Source organism: Carcharodon carcharias, chromosome 22, assembly GCF_017639515.1.
Source record: "Carcharodon carcharias isolate sCarCar2 chromosome 22, sCarCar2.pri, whole genome shotgun sequence".
NCBI lineage: Eukaryota > Metazoa > Chordata > Chondrichthyes > Lamniformes > Lamnidae > Carcharodon > Carcharodon carcharias.
The window spans coordinates 44,563,706-44,580,526 of NC_054488.1; the positions used below are offsets into that span (position 1 = coordinate 44,563,706).

Below are 16,821 nucleotides of genomic sequence, written 5' to 3' on the forward strand. Positions count from 1 at the left end.
TCCCTAATGGGCATTAGTGAACCAGATGGTTTTTTTATGACAATCAGCAATGGTTTCATTGTCATCATTAGTTTTTTAATTTCAGATTTTTTTTTTATTGGATTCAAATTCCATCATCTGCCATGGTGGGATTCAAACCCCAGTCCCCAGAGCATTACCCCTAGGTTTCCAAATTACGGGTCCAGTAACAATAGCACCATGCCACCGCTTCCCCTTGCAGGGCTGTGAATCATCCTGAAAAATAGGGAAAGGCTCTATACACATTTGAAAAATGGGATTGTATTATTCATACTATTAGGATGTCTTGACACAAGACCTAACTTGCAGCAGGTCCTGTTCAGCCAGCTCATCTATGCTCGCTGACCTACATTGACTCCCACTCAAACACGATTTTAAAATATGTATCCTTGTTTTCAAGTCACGCCATGACCACGCCTCTCCCTACCTCTGTAATCTCTTCCAGTTACAACCCTCCAAGATCTCTGCACTCCTCCAATTCTTAAGGTTGGTGGGCAGGCCAGGAGCCCCGGCGACAAATAGGAAAAACATGACCTCATCCACTGGCGGGATGAGGTTTCATGTAGGGTTTTAAAAAGTTTTAAAAAGTTATTATGAACATGTCCCATCTCATGTTAGGGAATTTTTTTTTCTAATTTTTCAAACTGTAAGCGATCTCCCTGAGGCAGCACTTAGCCTCAGGGAGATGTGTGCTCTATTATGCATATCGTGAAAGAGCACACTCTCACTTTTGGGGAATCCCCCACCACCCCACCCCCACCCCCACCCGCACAAGGAGCGCATAGCGCTTCCTGCCGGGCGTCACACTGGGTGGGCCTTAATTGGCCTGCCCACATAAAATGGCAGCGGGCCCGCTTCTCCGTTGGGGATTGGCTCCCCGCCCACTGGAGATTGGGACGGGCCCACCCGCTCGACAGGCAGAAAATTCTGCCCATAGCGTGGTAACTGAGGGTATCCCTGCTGTCTTAAAGGGGGTCACACGATGTTCTGCTAAGGCTCCAACCAGTGAGCCCTAAGCGCAGGCAATCCGGGGGTGGAGCTTCCTGACAAGTGTCCTGATCGAGCATGTAGCACCTGAAAAGCTCTCCGTAATAAAGTTTAGTTGTTTCTTGTTGAAACCTGTCCGCCCTGTCAAGTCATTACACGTAGTTTGAAAAAAAATCATATAATAAGGTTAGTAAGGCTGGCTCACGGGCTGCGCTGCATTCAAAATACAGGTAGGGCAGCTCAGGCCAAGCTGGGTTGGGTGGGGTCAAATATCACTCAGACCATTTGGAGTGCAGGGAAAGACTGGCACATGAAGCCAGTGACTAGTCTGGCCTGCCCCCGTGCCAACGTGGCACCTATCCGAATTATCCCAGTAAGTTATTTTACTCATTTAATAAAAATTAAAACTGATGCATGGCAGCTTATAAAAACGTCCAGTTTTCGGACAACTCCAATTTTCAGATAGCCGGATTTGAGACATTCTACTGTACCTGTATTGAGTTAAGAGGAATAAATGCAATAGGTGGAGACAGAAAATGGCTTTCCAATATCAGTTCTGTTCACAACATAAATAATTAGGTACCTAAATGTAGTTCACTTCTCAATCTCTTGCATGGTGTTAAAAGATGCTCTAAAAACTGACCAAAGGACAAAAAAGCAAAATGTGACACTGAGAAAAATAAAGGATTGGAATCTTGGAAGCATCATATTCGGTAATATTCAAGAGAAGTGATCTTCATTTAAAGTTCAAATAATGATTTATATAGGCCTGAATCATGTGATTTTAAATAAAACATAGAAATATTTTGAGTACAGCATGCAGATTGTAGGTTAATGGTAGCAGATTGTTTAGTGCTACTATTATCAAACAATTGATTTAAATTATAACTAACACAGTTAGGATGGTTGAATTATGAATTAGGCATTTTGCTTAAATTCATATAAAAGCTAATCAATTGAAATGAATCCCTAGAGGTAGAGTTGTAACTAATGAATGCCACAGAGGAAATGCAACGGAGGTTCACCAGACTAACTCCTGGGATGGTGAGACTGCCCTAAGAGGAGAGATTGAGGAGAATGGGCCTATACTGTCTAGAGTTTAGGAGAATGAGAGTTGGTCTATTGAAACTTGCAAAATTCTTACAGGGCGTGACATGGTAGATATAGATAGGATGTTTTCCCTAGCTGGGGGTTATAGAACCAGGGAACAGTCTCAGAATAAGGGGCAAGCCATTTAGTACTGAGATGAGGAGGAATTTCTTCACTCAAAGGGTAGTGAATCTTTGGAATTCTTTGCCCCAGAGGGCTATGGAAGCTCAGTCATTGAGTATGTTCAAGACAGAAATCGATAGATTTTTAAATACTAATGCACATAAGGATATGGGGATAGCATGGTAAAGTGGCGTAAAGGTAAATGACCAGTCATGATCTAGTTGCATGGTGGAGCAGACTTGAGGGGCTGAATGGCCTACCCCTGTTCCTATGAATCACGATGGACTTTTTCAATGGAAGCTGGCCATCAACTTAGGTTTCTTGAGGAACCTAGGGAAGAATTAAGGATCTTAATGCAGAACACTATTAAGTCCAAAAGAGGCAGAAGAAAGGCAATGTAAATCAAGAAGTGTTGACTTGATGGGTACATTTTCCTCTGTAGGTAAAAAAGATCGACTATTTCTGGGCAAGTGCCATCCAAAAGTAACAGGGACACTGCACACCACAAAAGTGCTGTGCTTCAGGGAAGGAATTAGCACTCCTATGACGTTTCACTTCTATAATCTAAATAGGATTGCCAGACTGCCTTTCTCAATTCCTCCCATTCATCCGAGAGGGTGTTTGGTGCCCTTCTCCAAGATAAGCCAGTGCCTTCAGGAGAGAAGGGAAAACAATTACTTGTCCTTCTGATTGTAGATGCTTCTGTCAGAGAGTTAAAAGAGTTTCTAATTACCAGGATATAGAGAGACAAGATCGTTTATGTTGCTAAGATTTGTTTTCATGTCCAGTACGTTTTTGAATGAACTATCTCTCGAATTGATTAGGTAATAGATGCCTGACTGTAGTAGGAAAACCAAGTAAAGAAGAGCGCAGTGTGTAAGCAAAACTAATGACATGAGACTAGGTATGAAATAATCATTAGAAACCAATCTACCAAGGCTGAGCACTATAGCATTCATTCCAGCATAGTTGAAACTTAATCTGGGCTGTTAGGAAAATAGGAATGCTACTTGGAAATCAGAGCCTGATCACTGCTGCTTTAAATGGATTAAACACATAAAATTCACAGATCCTTAAGCAGATATAATGCTTATTGGGCCATAGGAGTTCCATTAAAATTATACCGTGTCTTAACTGAAGAAAGACTTGAAGCAGAACTATGATGCCATTAAAAATGAGTTTTATTTTAAAACAATGGAAGTAAGACATTTACAGGTTTTTGGTATTTTATTCCAGGTTTCATTCAGGCAAGAACAGGGAATATCCCATTTAGAAGTTCCTGTCAGCTGATTGGAGACGAGTTAGGGAGGGTCCATCGTGATTTACTCTCAATTTTCCTACTCCCTCTCTCTAAGTGAAAAAACTTAGGCATCTCTTTTTAGTGAAGCAAGAAATGAAATTCCACCTATTGAATAATTTCAGCAGAAAGAAAGTTTTGTACTAGTGCCAATTTATTTAGTAAAATTATTGACGAGAATAATTTCATCCACACAGTGATACAACTAAGATCATGAACTAATTGAATTTATGTATATGAACCTAAATTCTCCATTCTCTGCAGATTCTGTCACCATTTTCAATATTTTACAAGACAAACTATTACACTGGCAACTCTCCATTCGTCTAACAGTTTTTAAGTCAGTGGTTCCCAAATTGTGGGCTGCGACCCAAATTGGAGGTCACAGAAACAGCGATTGGCATCACAAAAACCCTTCCTCTGAGGCCCTGCCCATATTGGCATCAAGGCCCTGGCAGTGTCTGGCCCTGCCCTTGCCCTGTTCATCTCTCAGTCTCTCTCTCCAGGGTCGCTTCACTGAGTCTTCAAGCCCAGCCCCAACCCTGAACTTGATGGCAATGCCTCCACTGCTGAACTGCAGCCTGTTAAGCTCAACACCTTCACCCTGGTGCTGTGGAACGATCCAACATCAGCCACCTCAAGACCCTCAACCTGTGCTTCTGCTGCTTCCTGGAGAAGATCCATGAGCTGAGTGGCTCAAATGAAGGAATGGACTGGTGAGTGCATAAAATAAGAATGTTTTTACAAGGTATTTTAAAAACACTAATTTTCATATTTATATGATGATCTATAATATACATACCTTAATAATTATATACTGTCCTGCTTTATTGCTGTTTTGTTTTATTGGCGCTTGGGGTCATGTTAATTTTCAAGTGTTAAAATGGGCTCATATTGGAAGAAGATTTGGTAAGCACTGCTCTAAAACCTAATCAACTTTAGTATTACTGAAAAAAAGACATGTTGTCGAAGATTTTCGACCTGCGCTCATCAGGGCAATCGCAAGAATACCATGGAAGAATGCGTGTAAGACGAAAAGCTTCAACAAAATGTCTTTTTTTCAGCAATATTCATGTATTGTACTACCAAATGACTAACCAACTTTATTGAAATGTATGCATCTTCATCCATCATGTAGAGTACTGACACGATATGCATGCAGATTCAGCAGTGAATCTGAGACGTTTGAGAATGTTATTTCAATGCTCCTTGCAGTTGAGTGCAGAACCTGATAGAACTCTAGGTCAGAGGATAAACTGGAATCTATTGGAAACCCTCCCTTTCTGAACTGGGCTACAATTCAGTCCTTCAGAGTTTTTCTTTATATTGGATACCAGATGTTTGAATATATTTAGACAACACACTTGTCCATTGACTGAATTGCATCATGCAAATCAGCCTTATGCAGTGACTAAGGTGGGAGCTAACAGATGGAATCCGAGTCCCTCATGAGGGGGTAGAAACTTTAAAGCTAAGAGCTATACCCTAACCCATGCAGTTAGCTAATATCTTACCTGCGGTACAATTGAAACAGTTTCCCTTTCCTAAGGAGATAGTACCCAAGAGTGTTTTTAATCATTTTAATTGGATAATATTGCTTAATTTTAGTCAAAACCATTAATTAATTGTATTACAACCTCTTCCCGACCCCCAAAACCCTGATTTAACAGCTCTTGTAAAAGGATTCTGTGGCTGTTTTCAAAAACAGAACCATCTGGTTTAAATTCCTTCACTAGTTGCCAGCACTTTCTCCCCAGCAGTTCAATGACATTTTTCTCCCATGAAGGTAGTCAATAGAAAAACCTGAAACACACAGAAAAACATTGCTGCCACTGCAATTAACGTAACTTATATTTGCAACAAAATGTTTCTGCTATAAAAGAAATCTCAAAATAACGCTCATGATAAAAATGGGTGAATTGGAAGTAAAAGTCCAGAAGTTTGGCAGGTAAAATTGGTTTTGGCCTGTTTCCGGGCCTATAATGGACAACACATTGCAAGTGAATGCCAGAAGCTGGCAGCCCGAGGCACACACGATACTTGGCCTCAGGCCTCATTTCAGTAATATTTGAGCTACCAGCAATTGTCACTCCTCCAAAAGCAGGTCTCCTAAGTCAGTGATGGCATTTGCATTGCCAACAAAAGCCCCCCCGTTAAGTTCCATGGAGAAGGAAAATAGGAGAGGGGCAGTTGCATGCTGACGTTAGCCTTCAGTAGTGATTTGTGCCTGGGATGGGCACCCAGGCTCCTCCCAGTTTGGTAATAAGGTTAGCTTAAAAAAAACTCCCTTTTTGGTGGCAGATGCTCCTTAGGCTACAGCAATCTCACCAAAACATGAGCCGAGCAGACTGAAAAGCCTACCACTCAATGCTAACCAATGTTGCTAAAAGGTCCTTAAATAGATGTAAGGCTGCTCATTAGCATATACAAGGGGCCTAATGCCTGTTGAAAGTGGCCGCCCCAAATGCCTGAAGTCATTCAATGCTAATATGGTGCCAGGCGTATTTCAGGCATCCTTAAGGCATGGACCTGCGAAATTGATAATTGGTTCTCCCATTTTCCATTTGATGCAATAACAATCAATTTCTGCCACTGGGAATTCTAAGCACTTTATAATGTAACATGGATTGACATTACTTTTTATCTTATGATTTGATTCTCTTTTAGAAATATATAAACATTACAAAACAATTACAAACCCTAAATACTTTTTGATTTAAAAGTGGTCAGTATCTGCTTTGAGTTTTGTAAAGCCCTGTTGGATTTATTCCATTGAAGTGTATAGAAGATGGAAATTGGAAGTAAGAAACAATTGCATCTTTGCATGCACTGTGTCTGAGTTCATTGTTCATTATTGACAACATAAGATTTTAGCACAGGCACTGAATTATAAAATAAGGAAATGTCATATACAGAGGGAAGTACATCTTATGCATAACTGACCAAACTATACCAAGCGTTCAAGGCTCAAAATACCAGCCCCTCTAGCTGTGGACAAGCTGCACTGAGCTTTTAAAGCCTGCCTAACTCATACATGTGGTGAATAATTAAACTCAGAGCTGAGTGCAAGACTCTCATGTCTGCATTTTGGAGATTATTAAAGTCAATCTAATCAATTTTAAAAATATTACCACCAATAATTTTAAAATGCAATGGAAAATTACTAAATAACTATTATATTGGAAAGTTTTCTTATAGTGTGGTGGAAACTTAACTCTTGTGGATTATTAAACCAATTTAGGGAGTACTGGTTAGAAAATTGCAATGCCTGAATTTCCATACATTTATTAAAATTTAGGAAGTACATGATCTAAAAATTGACAAACAACTGTTATAAACCTGAGTGTGTTGGAACTGTCTCTTGAATTCAAGGTAAAATAGAGTGGTGAAGAGAGTGGTGTGATCTGCTCCAAATTTAGGCCGACAACAAGCCTGCATGGCTTGGTTGGTTTAGTTATCATGGGGACAGGGATGCCCAGGTCAAGAGTGATTTAAGAGCAAGGCACAAAATATTCACAGCTGAAACAAAGGCAAGAGCAACTCAGGCAGACTATGGGCAGACTTTCTGTCTCCGGGACAGAAAGCGAGAGAGAGAGAGAGAGAGGGGGAAGTCTCATAGAGGACTGCAGCTAATGTGGTCAGTAGAAAGGAGAGTGTGGCCTTCCTGTGGACTACCAGGCAGAACGTGGAAGGGAAGACAGCCTCTGGTCGAGGAGATGCATCCTGTGGCAATCTAAGGAACCTGGAAGATTGATCCTAGCATGGCCAGGTGGGTGGGTGGGTCGGGTGGTGGGGGTGGGGGGGGTGCGTGGGGAGTGGGGTGGTGGGGCAGGGGAAGGTGAGAATAATTGCTGGAGTTGGCCTTGCTGCTGGTATTCAGTTCGTGACTTCTCTGGAAACTGAGAGAAGTGCCTTTTGATGGTCACTGGACATTAAGACCCAGCACAACAGGGAGCAGCGAACCCATTTGAAGCTGGGAGTAATATTGGACTGGTTCCTGTAAACTTTCAGTTTGGCAGAGAGCAGGCTGTGAAGAATAACCGTGGCATGGAGTTTTTGGTCATGCTAAAGTTAAAGGTGGGGGGATTATCTTTTCTGTAGTTTAGTGTACAGTATTAGTTGCCTACTAAATAGTGTTTAGACAATGTTGATTTTGGTTCATTTGTTACAGCAAAAGTCTTAAAACTTGAAATCTTATCATGCAATTCCTTTAAGTTAGTCACTGGGAATTTAAATCTCTTATTTAAAGTTATTGATTTCTGCAGGGATGGTAACACAACTATCAGAAAATGTTTATATTCATTGTAGTTGAAGCTGAAAGAAAGCCACATTTATATAATGCCTTTCACAACCTCAAGACGTCCCAAAGTGCTCAACAGCCTGTGAAGTACTTTTGATGTGTAGTCACCATTGTTGTGGAAAACATACTTAAAATTGACTGCAAGCTTCTTAGATTTCTCAGTACTTTGTCATATCTTAGCTAAATCTGTAGTAATAGCACAAATTGTCTTATCTTTCTAGTTAGCTCTTTGGCTCTTTATTCTCCCAGAGATAGTGTTTATCTGTTTACTATGCCCTCCATCTGATTCTATATGCTTTTTCATGATCAGCATTTCTCACCACAGAGTCTATATGTATGCATGCTAAACATCAGTACTTTGTAAAAGTTGCCATCTCTACATTTATTTTTGGTTATCTCATTCCAATCCTTATGATATCCATTGTGCTTACTGATATTTTAACATTTTTGTGCCACTTTTCTGATACATGGAGGTGGTATGTACAAAAGTTGATCAATCCTTCAAATAGGATTGATGTTGAAAATTCTCATGTAATTATGTTGTAAATTATTTATTTACACATTCGTTGATTGTACTAATCTCCCAACTCTTTCTCATTCCAGATCATTCACTCTAGCAAATAGAAATTCTTGCTATACAAAACAGCAACAACTGGTAATAATATTAGCATATTTAATATAATAAACTATCCAAAGGCACTTTACAGTAGTGCTATTCATCAAAATTTGGCACCAGGCCATATAAGGTGATATTAGGGCAGATGGCCAAAAGCTTGGTCAAAAAGATAGATTTTAAGGAACATCTTAAAGGAGGAAAGAGAGGTAGAGAGGCTGATACAGTAAGTACTTGCTTAACATGGTAGTTGAATTCCAGAAAAGTGCAACTTAAAGTGAAATGACTTTAAATGAATCACATTTTCTCATTCAAACCAATGTAAAAGCTGTAGTTAGGTTCTGTAGGACCTTCCTCATCGGAGAAAAGATGTTAAAACATTATACCCTGTAAGTTAAAATATTTCACATTGTTAAATTCCTATATCTGTAAATGGAATAATTTTAAAAATGAAATAAATTTTTAAGTATAAAAGAAATATAAAAGCTGACTCTCCTGACCTCAGGTTTGCTGCCTCTCCTGCTCCCCTCCCCTCCGGCTCACTGCCTCTCCCCCTCCCCTACCCTTTGGCTCACTGCCCCTCTCGCTCCCCTACCCTCCAGCTCACTGCCTCTTCCCACTCTCTGACCCTCCAGCTCACTGCCTCTCCCGCTCTCCAGCTCACTGCCTCTTCCCACTCTCTGACCCTCCACCTCACTGCCTCTCCCGCTCTCTACCTCACTGCCTCTTCCCACTCTCTGACCCTCCACCTCACTGCCTCTCCCGCTCTCTACCTCACTGCCTCTTCCCACTCTCTGACCCTCCACCTCACTGCCTCTCCCACTCTCTGACCCTCCACCTCACTGCCTCTCCCACTCTCTGACCCTCCACCTCACTGCCTCTCCCACTCTCTGACCTTCCAGCTCACTGCCACTCCCACTCTCCAGCTAGCTGCTTCTCCTGCTCGCCATCTCTCCTGCTCTCTGACCCTCCAGCTCACTGCCACTCCCACTCTCCAGCCTCTCTACCTCTCTTTCCTCCCACTCTCCAGCTAGCTGCCTCTCCTGCTCGCTATCTCTCCTGCTCTCTGGTTCGCCACCTCTCTCAGTCTCTGACCCCCCAGCTCACTGCCTCTCCTGCTCACTACCTCTCCTGCTCTCTGGTTCGCCACCTCTCTCAGTCTCTGACCCTCCAACTCACTGCCTCTCCTGCTCTCCAGCTCACTGCCACTCCCACTCTCCAGCTAGCTGCCTCTCCTGCTTACCATCTCTCCTGCTCTCTGACTCTCTGGCTTGCTGCCTCCCCTGCTCTCCAGCTCACTGCCTCTCCTACTTTCTGGCCTGCTGCCTTTCCTGCTCCCTGGCTCGCTGTCACTCCGACTCTTTGCCCCTCCGGCTCACCGCCTGTCCCACTCACCGACCTTCCTGGTCACCACCAATCGTGATCACCAACTCTCCCTCTTGCTGACCCTCCATCTCGCCAACCCTCTGGCCAAACCATCATCTCACCAATTACATCTCCCAACCCTCATTGTGAGCGTGGGCTTGTAAGATGGGTGGTAAAAGGCAGGAAGAGTGGCTTTGACTTGCGGAGTTGCAGAGGAAAGCTGTAAGCTGGAGAGTCAGTGAGAGGGATGATCGGCAGCGACCAGGAGGCTCGGTGAGAGGGAGGATCGGCAGTGACCAGGAGGCTCGGTGAGAGGGAGGATCGGCAGTGACCAGGAGGCTCGGTGAGAGGGAGAATCGGCAGCGAGCAGGAGGCTCGGTGAGAGGGATGATCGGCAGCGACCAGGAGGCTCGGTGAGAGGGAGGATCGGCAGTGACCAGGAGGCTCGGTGAGAGGGAGAATCGGCAGCGACCAGGAGGCTCGGTGAGAGGGAGGATCGGCAGCGAGCAGGAGGCTCGGTGAGAGGGAGGATCGGCAGAGACCAGGGGGTCGGTGAGAGGGAGGATCAGCAGAGACCAGGTGGTCGGTGAGAGGGAGGATCAGCAGAGACCAGGAGGGTCGGTGAGAGGGAGGATCGGCAACAACCAGGAGGCTCGGTGAGAGGGAGGATCGGCAGAGACCAGGAGGCTCGGTGAGAGGGAGGATTGGCAGAGACCAGGAGGCTCGGTGAGAGGGAGGATCAGCAGAGACCAGGAGGGTCGGTGAGAGGGAGGATCGGCAACAACCAGGAGGCTCGGTGAGAGGGAGGATCGGCAGAGACCAGGAGGCTCAGTGAGAGGGAGGATCAGCAGCGAGCAGGAGGCTCGGTGAGAGGGAGGATCAGCAGAGACCAGGTGGTCGGTGAGAGGGAGGATCAGCAGAGACCAGGAGGCTCGGTGAGAGGGAGGATCAGCAGCGAGCAGGAGGCTCAGTGAGAGGGAGGATCAGCAGAGACCAGGGGGTCGGTGAGAGGGAGGATCAGCAGAGACCAGGGGGTCGGTGAGAGGGAGGATCAGCAGAGACCAGGAGTTTCGGTGAGAGGGAGGATTGGCAACAACCAGGAGGCTCGGTGAGAGGGAGGATTGGCAACAACCAGGAGGCTCGGTGAGAGGGAGGATCAGCAGAGACCAGGGGGTCGGTGAGAGGGAGGATCAGCAGAGACCAGGGGGTCGGTGAGAGGGAGGATCAGCAGAGACCAGGGGGTCGGTGAGAGGGAGGATCAGCAGAGACCGGGGGTCGGTGAGAGGGAGGATCAGCAGAGACCAGGGGGTCGGTGAGAGGGAGGATCAGCAGAGACCAGGAGGCTCGGTGAGAGGGAGGATTGGCAACAACCAGGAGGCTCGGTGAGAGGGAGGATTGGCAACAACCAGGAGGCTCGGTGAGAGGGAGGATCAGCAGAGACCAGGGGGTCAGTGAGAGGGAGGATCAGCAGAGACCAGGAGGCTCGGTGAGAGGGAGGATCGGCAGAGACCAGGAGGGTCGGTGAGAGGGAGGATCAGCAGACATTAAAGCAGAACAACTTAAAATAGGAAACTTAAACAGGGATTACTGTACCTTTAGGGAGGGAATTCCAGAGCTAAGGGCCTAGGCAGCTGAAGTATGGCCACCAATAGTGAGGCACCACCTTCTCAAAGGTAATTCGGGATGGGCAATAAATGCTGGCATAGCCAGCAATGCCCACATCCCATGAACGAATCATAAAAAAAATTAAAATCGGGGATGCTCGAGATGCCAGAATAGACTGCAGATATCTGGGTGGGTTTTGGGCTGGAAGAGATTGAAGAAATAGGGAGGTCATGGAGGGACTTGAAAACAAGGGTGAGAATTTTAAAATCTTGCTCAGGAGCCAGTGTAGGTCACTGAGTGCAGGGGTGAATGGTCAACGAGTCTTAGTGCAGGTTAGAATATGGGCATCAGAATTCTGCATGAACTCAAGTTTACGGAGGATACAAGATGGGAAGGCCAGCCAGAAGAGTGTCAAAACAGTTGAATCTAGAGGTAACAATGGCATGAATGAGAATTCTTGCAGTGACTAAGCTGAGGCAGAGGCAGAGTTAACTGATGTTATGGAAGTGGAAATAGGCTGTCTTGGTGACGAGGAGGATGTGGGTTGGACACTCATTCACTATCTCTTAATATCCTGGTGTAACAAAAATCTATTGATATCAGATTTGAAATTTTGCATTCATCTAGCCTCAATAGCTTTTTGAGGGACAGCGTCCAAATTTCCAATATGCTTGTTTATCAACTTGAATTGTTTAGGTTCATTGCAAGTGATCTTTAATGATAATTAAATAAATTTTCAGTGTAGCTTTTAGAATTTTATCCTGGCTCTGCTGTCTGGAATTTACTGTGTGTTCATGTTCATTACTGTAATGTATTTATGGATTAGTGTATGTATGTCATAGCTGATTTTACTACAGCTATTCCATTAAGAGACTATTCTTGTACATCAGCACTCAACTCTAATGGTTCTTTATCCTGCAAACATCCGACAAATGACTGATTAAATATTTGAAATAACCTTGAGAATAAATGGTTGCAAATCATTTTGTGTATTAACGATAACAAATATACAACACTTAGACCCAATCTAAAGCCATTCATTACCTCGCTATTACCACGACGTAGCTCTTCCTCAGCACCAGGCTACGGCACTTTTGTTACTGTGGCCCAGTATGTGTCAGCACCATGACCAGGGAAGCGGAGGGTAGAGAAGAGAAAGAAGTTTGAAAATAAAAACAATGAATGCATTCACAGCTTACGTGGTTCCAGTCAAGGTCCCAGAGGAAGCTTTCATATTCTTATTCATTTTGGATTTGAGTGTTTATTCAAATGAACAAAAAGGCATCCTATGCTTTTCTGAAATAAATCTGGTAAATCATTACTCGGTTGGATCATGTACAGTTGTACAAGAGGAAAAACACTTCTGGCTGTACAGCAAACATATTTAGCACGATTTAAAAGAGTGATGCAAAAAAAAAATTGGGATGAATCAATGGGTTGAAAATTAGGCAGGTTCTGCAATATGTGGGTGATCTGCTCCTCCACATTACCACCCAGGCAATGAAGGTGAAAATGATCCCCTTAGTGCCATTGTCACAGGATGAGTGAGTAGGCTTGAATTTTATCTTCATTAATGATCTTGTCACTTGCCAATGTTGGTAATATGAATTTTAACTAGATATATTCCACAGTCACTGAAGGTCCCTCCTTTAACCCATGGACTGTGCTGAATTTGCTGATAGAACTTGCATTTATATTACATCTTTCACGATCCTAAACATTTCACAGTTTAAAACTGGCCTAAGTACTCTTTAATGACTACGTTGTTGTCTTCCTGCTGTTGAATGCATGTTCAGATGTGTACAGTTAAAAGAGGGTATAAGCTGAAACATTGAGTTTGAAACTGACACTGCTATAGTCAAATCAGCACTATATGCTGACTGGCATCACGATCAGCTAACTCTGCATATGTCCATCACAGACTCCTGGTGCTGGCACTACTGACCAACCCAAAATGGAGCCTGGCACAGCCCATACCAGAAATGTGCATGCATGATGGGATTGCCATTTTAGATGAGAATCAAAATACAGGTACAGCATATAGATCCAGATCCACGGCACTTAAATTTCCGCATCATAAGACACAGAAGTAACTGTAATGGAAAAATAAAGGATGTGTTTTAAAAAATTGAGCTTTAGGAAATTTTAAGATGGCTCACTGAAGGAAATGGAATGTTCAAGTCAAAATGAAATCGCCAGCATTCTTAAACAGCAGTAACAGTTCAATCCTCTCCTTGGAATAGAACACCACTTTATATTTCCCCCCTCCCCTTCAGAAATGGAATACTCCATTATCATGCAGCATCCCAATCACAAGCCAGGACTGATAAAATTCATCTTTATTCAACCTGGCAGACTAAAGCATTAGTTATGATAGAGGTTAGAACCTGGAACTACAAAGATGGAAAATGAGCATTTTTACTATTTATGTCACAAGATCAGAAGACAAGTAAATTGAAAATCTGTGGATTGATGGAGAACAGTGATATTCAGTGTATGATGGGCCGTTTGTCTGTGACTAATGCAATAAATAGTCTTCCTCCCTCTTTCTAATCTGGAGAGCGGACTTGTATTTCTCCATTACTGTCTATCATTTGTGGCTCTCTTTAAAAAGTCTGTTTTTCCCTTTGTTTTCAGATCAATAGGTGATCTTACAAGGCTGTTCAATGGTGCATGTTGATGATCTAAGAATGACAGTAGAATGACTCAATTGCAATCAAGCTGAAAGAAAACGCAATATATAGAGTTTCCTTTGCAACTCAAAATATCACCATACTTACTACCATAAACCTGAACAAAATGACTTCTCCACTAACATTGAATTTTATGAATGTATAAGATATCCACTCTTGATTCCTACTATTCTTGGAACAAAAAATAGCAAGATTTTTTAGAGTTCAAATCCTCTTCAAAGTTTGTTAATAGCTTGGAGCTGAAAGCAGAGAACAGGCAGAGTTGGTGTCTATATAACATTCACAACTTGCTATAAACATGCAATTAGTTTTGCACAAAAAATTGTTTGGTGTTTGTCATCCTTTGAAGGTATGCAGAATTTTGAAGGCCTTCAGCCTGCTTTGATGTGCATGGAAATGAAAATTTCATAATTTAGCAGGGTATGGTAGTAAAATACAGAAACACAGAGCAAATTCTGCCAAATTCTTTAATTGAATATCTATCATGTATCTCTTTATGAGTTAATCTTCTGCTTACTTTTGTAATGAGTCTTTCACCAGGGAAATGCACAACTGAAGGTAGAGATAGTGCAGATGGAGGAAGGTATTTTGGAATAAGAAAGGATCAAAGGATTAAAACCGAGAAACAGAGGCCCGGGGATAATGGCAAAGAGGATTAAACAGTAAAACTGGAGAAGGCTGTAGGTGACCGGGGGAGAAGGAATCAGAGAACAGAGTAACTCTACACTTCTGTAAAAAGAAAGAGGACACCTCGACAACCCAACTGCAGGGAAGGCTATCATATGTCACTTGGTTTTTCACCTGAAATACCGTTCAAGAATTCAGAGGGACAGGTAGCTGGTGAGCAAAGCAGAGGGATGTATTTGAGAGGCTGGGCACGCTGGTGTACAAAGGTGAATTGAAAAAAGAAGAAAGGACTTTACAGCCAACAAAGTAAGTCTGAAGAAACGTATCCATTGGAACGCAAAGGAAGGAAACACACAAAAGGACCACTGTTTCACATAAAACACCCTTTGTTGCGCCAAGCTCTGCTATTACTTACAAAGCACTGGCAGTTTATTAAAATCTGTGAGCCTATAATCCTCGGCATGAACAATTAGAGCAGACTGCAGCATCTGAGACAAGTACTTGTTTTTTTCGCAAAAAGTTGTCGTGTACAAAAGCCAATCTGAAGTACGAAGTCTTCATAACGTGAAAATTATTTTCTGAGGTACCCTTCGGATAATTTCAATTAAGGGCTTTATAAAGCATTGTAGATGAGCTAAGAGGTTAGGGAACTGGGCATTTAAGCTGACGTCATTGACTGCTTCTCTAGGATTTAGGTGTTTTAGCTATTTGGTCCACTTTAAATCTCTCAGGAGCAAATCAAAAAGTGCCTGTATTGCTTCTGGCTCTGAGCTCTCACAAAAAAAGCCGTTTGAAAATTTCACAGCAAGAAGGAAACCAACCTGAAAGGAAAGAAATGCCCACTAACGGAACCCATCAAGCTTTAAAGATCCAATTTGGCTTAATCAATTGTAGCAATAAGTACCTAACAGCAGAGGCATTCGGTTTTAAAGTCAATGCATCTGGTGTCAGCCTGAAGAAGAAACAAATCTGGTTGCTGGAACAAGATGAAGGCAACAACTCTGTAGTCTTTTTCAAGAGCCACCTTGGGCGCTACCTGTCGGCTAGTAATGATGGCAATGTGTCATGTGAGGCAGAGAAACCTGACGTTGACTGCAGGTTCATGGTCATTGCACATGCCGATGGCAGATGGACTTTACAGTCGGAACCCCACAAGCGGTACTTTGGCGGATCTGAAGATCGTCTCTCATGTTTTGCACAGACCATTACCGAGTCAGAACTTTGGTCCATCCACCTGGCCAGCCACCCTCAAGCCAATCTTCTAAGCGTCAGTCGAAAAAGATACGCCCATCTCTCAGTCCAAGAAGGTGAGCTGTCGGCTGACAGCAACATTCCCTGGGGCGTGGATGCCCTCATCACCTTGATTTATCAAGATAAGAAGTACAGCATCCAGACCTGTGACAACAGGTTTCTCAGAAATGATGGGAAACTGACTCAGAAGCGTGATCAGGGCACTGGCTACACTTTGGAATTTAAAGCTGGGAAGATCGCTTTCAAAGATCATGAGGGAAAATACCTGAGTGCGATGGGCCCAACTGGTACTCTAAGATCTGGACGAAACTCCAAGCCTGGCAAAGATGACCTCTTTGATTTGGAGCAGAGTCATCCTCAAGTGGTTTTACGGGCTTCTAATGGCCGCCTGGTGTCCATCAGACAAGGTGAGGTACTTAATGCAGGTTTACTTAAACTATTGTTAAAAACTACAATCACTAAGATTGCACCTTTAGAAGGGCACATATTCTTGTTTTGAATATATTGATACTTTTACTGTGAAAGTTAGGGCTTACTAAGTACTCATTGCAGTGTAAGAGGAGAAAAGTAATAAATTCCTCCTTCTGGGAGGCAACAAAAAAGCTTCTGCTAACACCTCAAGAAGGTGGAGTCATTTAATTTCAATTAAATATTTTTTAAAAATGATGCAATATACTTTGCTACATTAACTGCAAGCAAACAAAAAAATCAACAATTTTGGAATGAACTTTTTGTTCATAGAAACCAATACTTTTATATTAATTAAAAATTGCTATTTTGCTTTTGTAGCAGGACTGTTCATCTCACTTTTCTTCTCAATTTGCTAGAACTTACTTGCTTAGGAACTTCAAGG

At 43.0% G+C, this 16,821-nt stretch overlaps 1 protein-coding gene across 2 annotated transcripts in view; it reads left to right on the forward strand.

Moving 5' to 3' along the window:
* The first annotated feature begins 15,552 nt into the window (after positions 1-15,552).
* The window catches only part of fscn2b (fascin actin-bundling protein 2b, retinal), a 42,042-nt gene continuing 40,773 nt past the window's right edge, over positions 15,553-16,821 (forward strand). For both annotated transcript variants that reach the window (XM_041217359.1, XM_041217360.1), the window contains exon 1: positions 15,553-16,375. In XM_041217359.1, coding sequence (XP_041073293.1) covers positions 15,553-16,375 — 823 coding nt within the window. The remainder of the gene's footprint in view (positions 16,376-16,821) is intronic.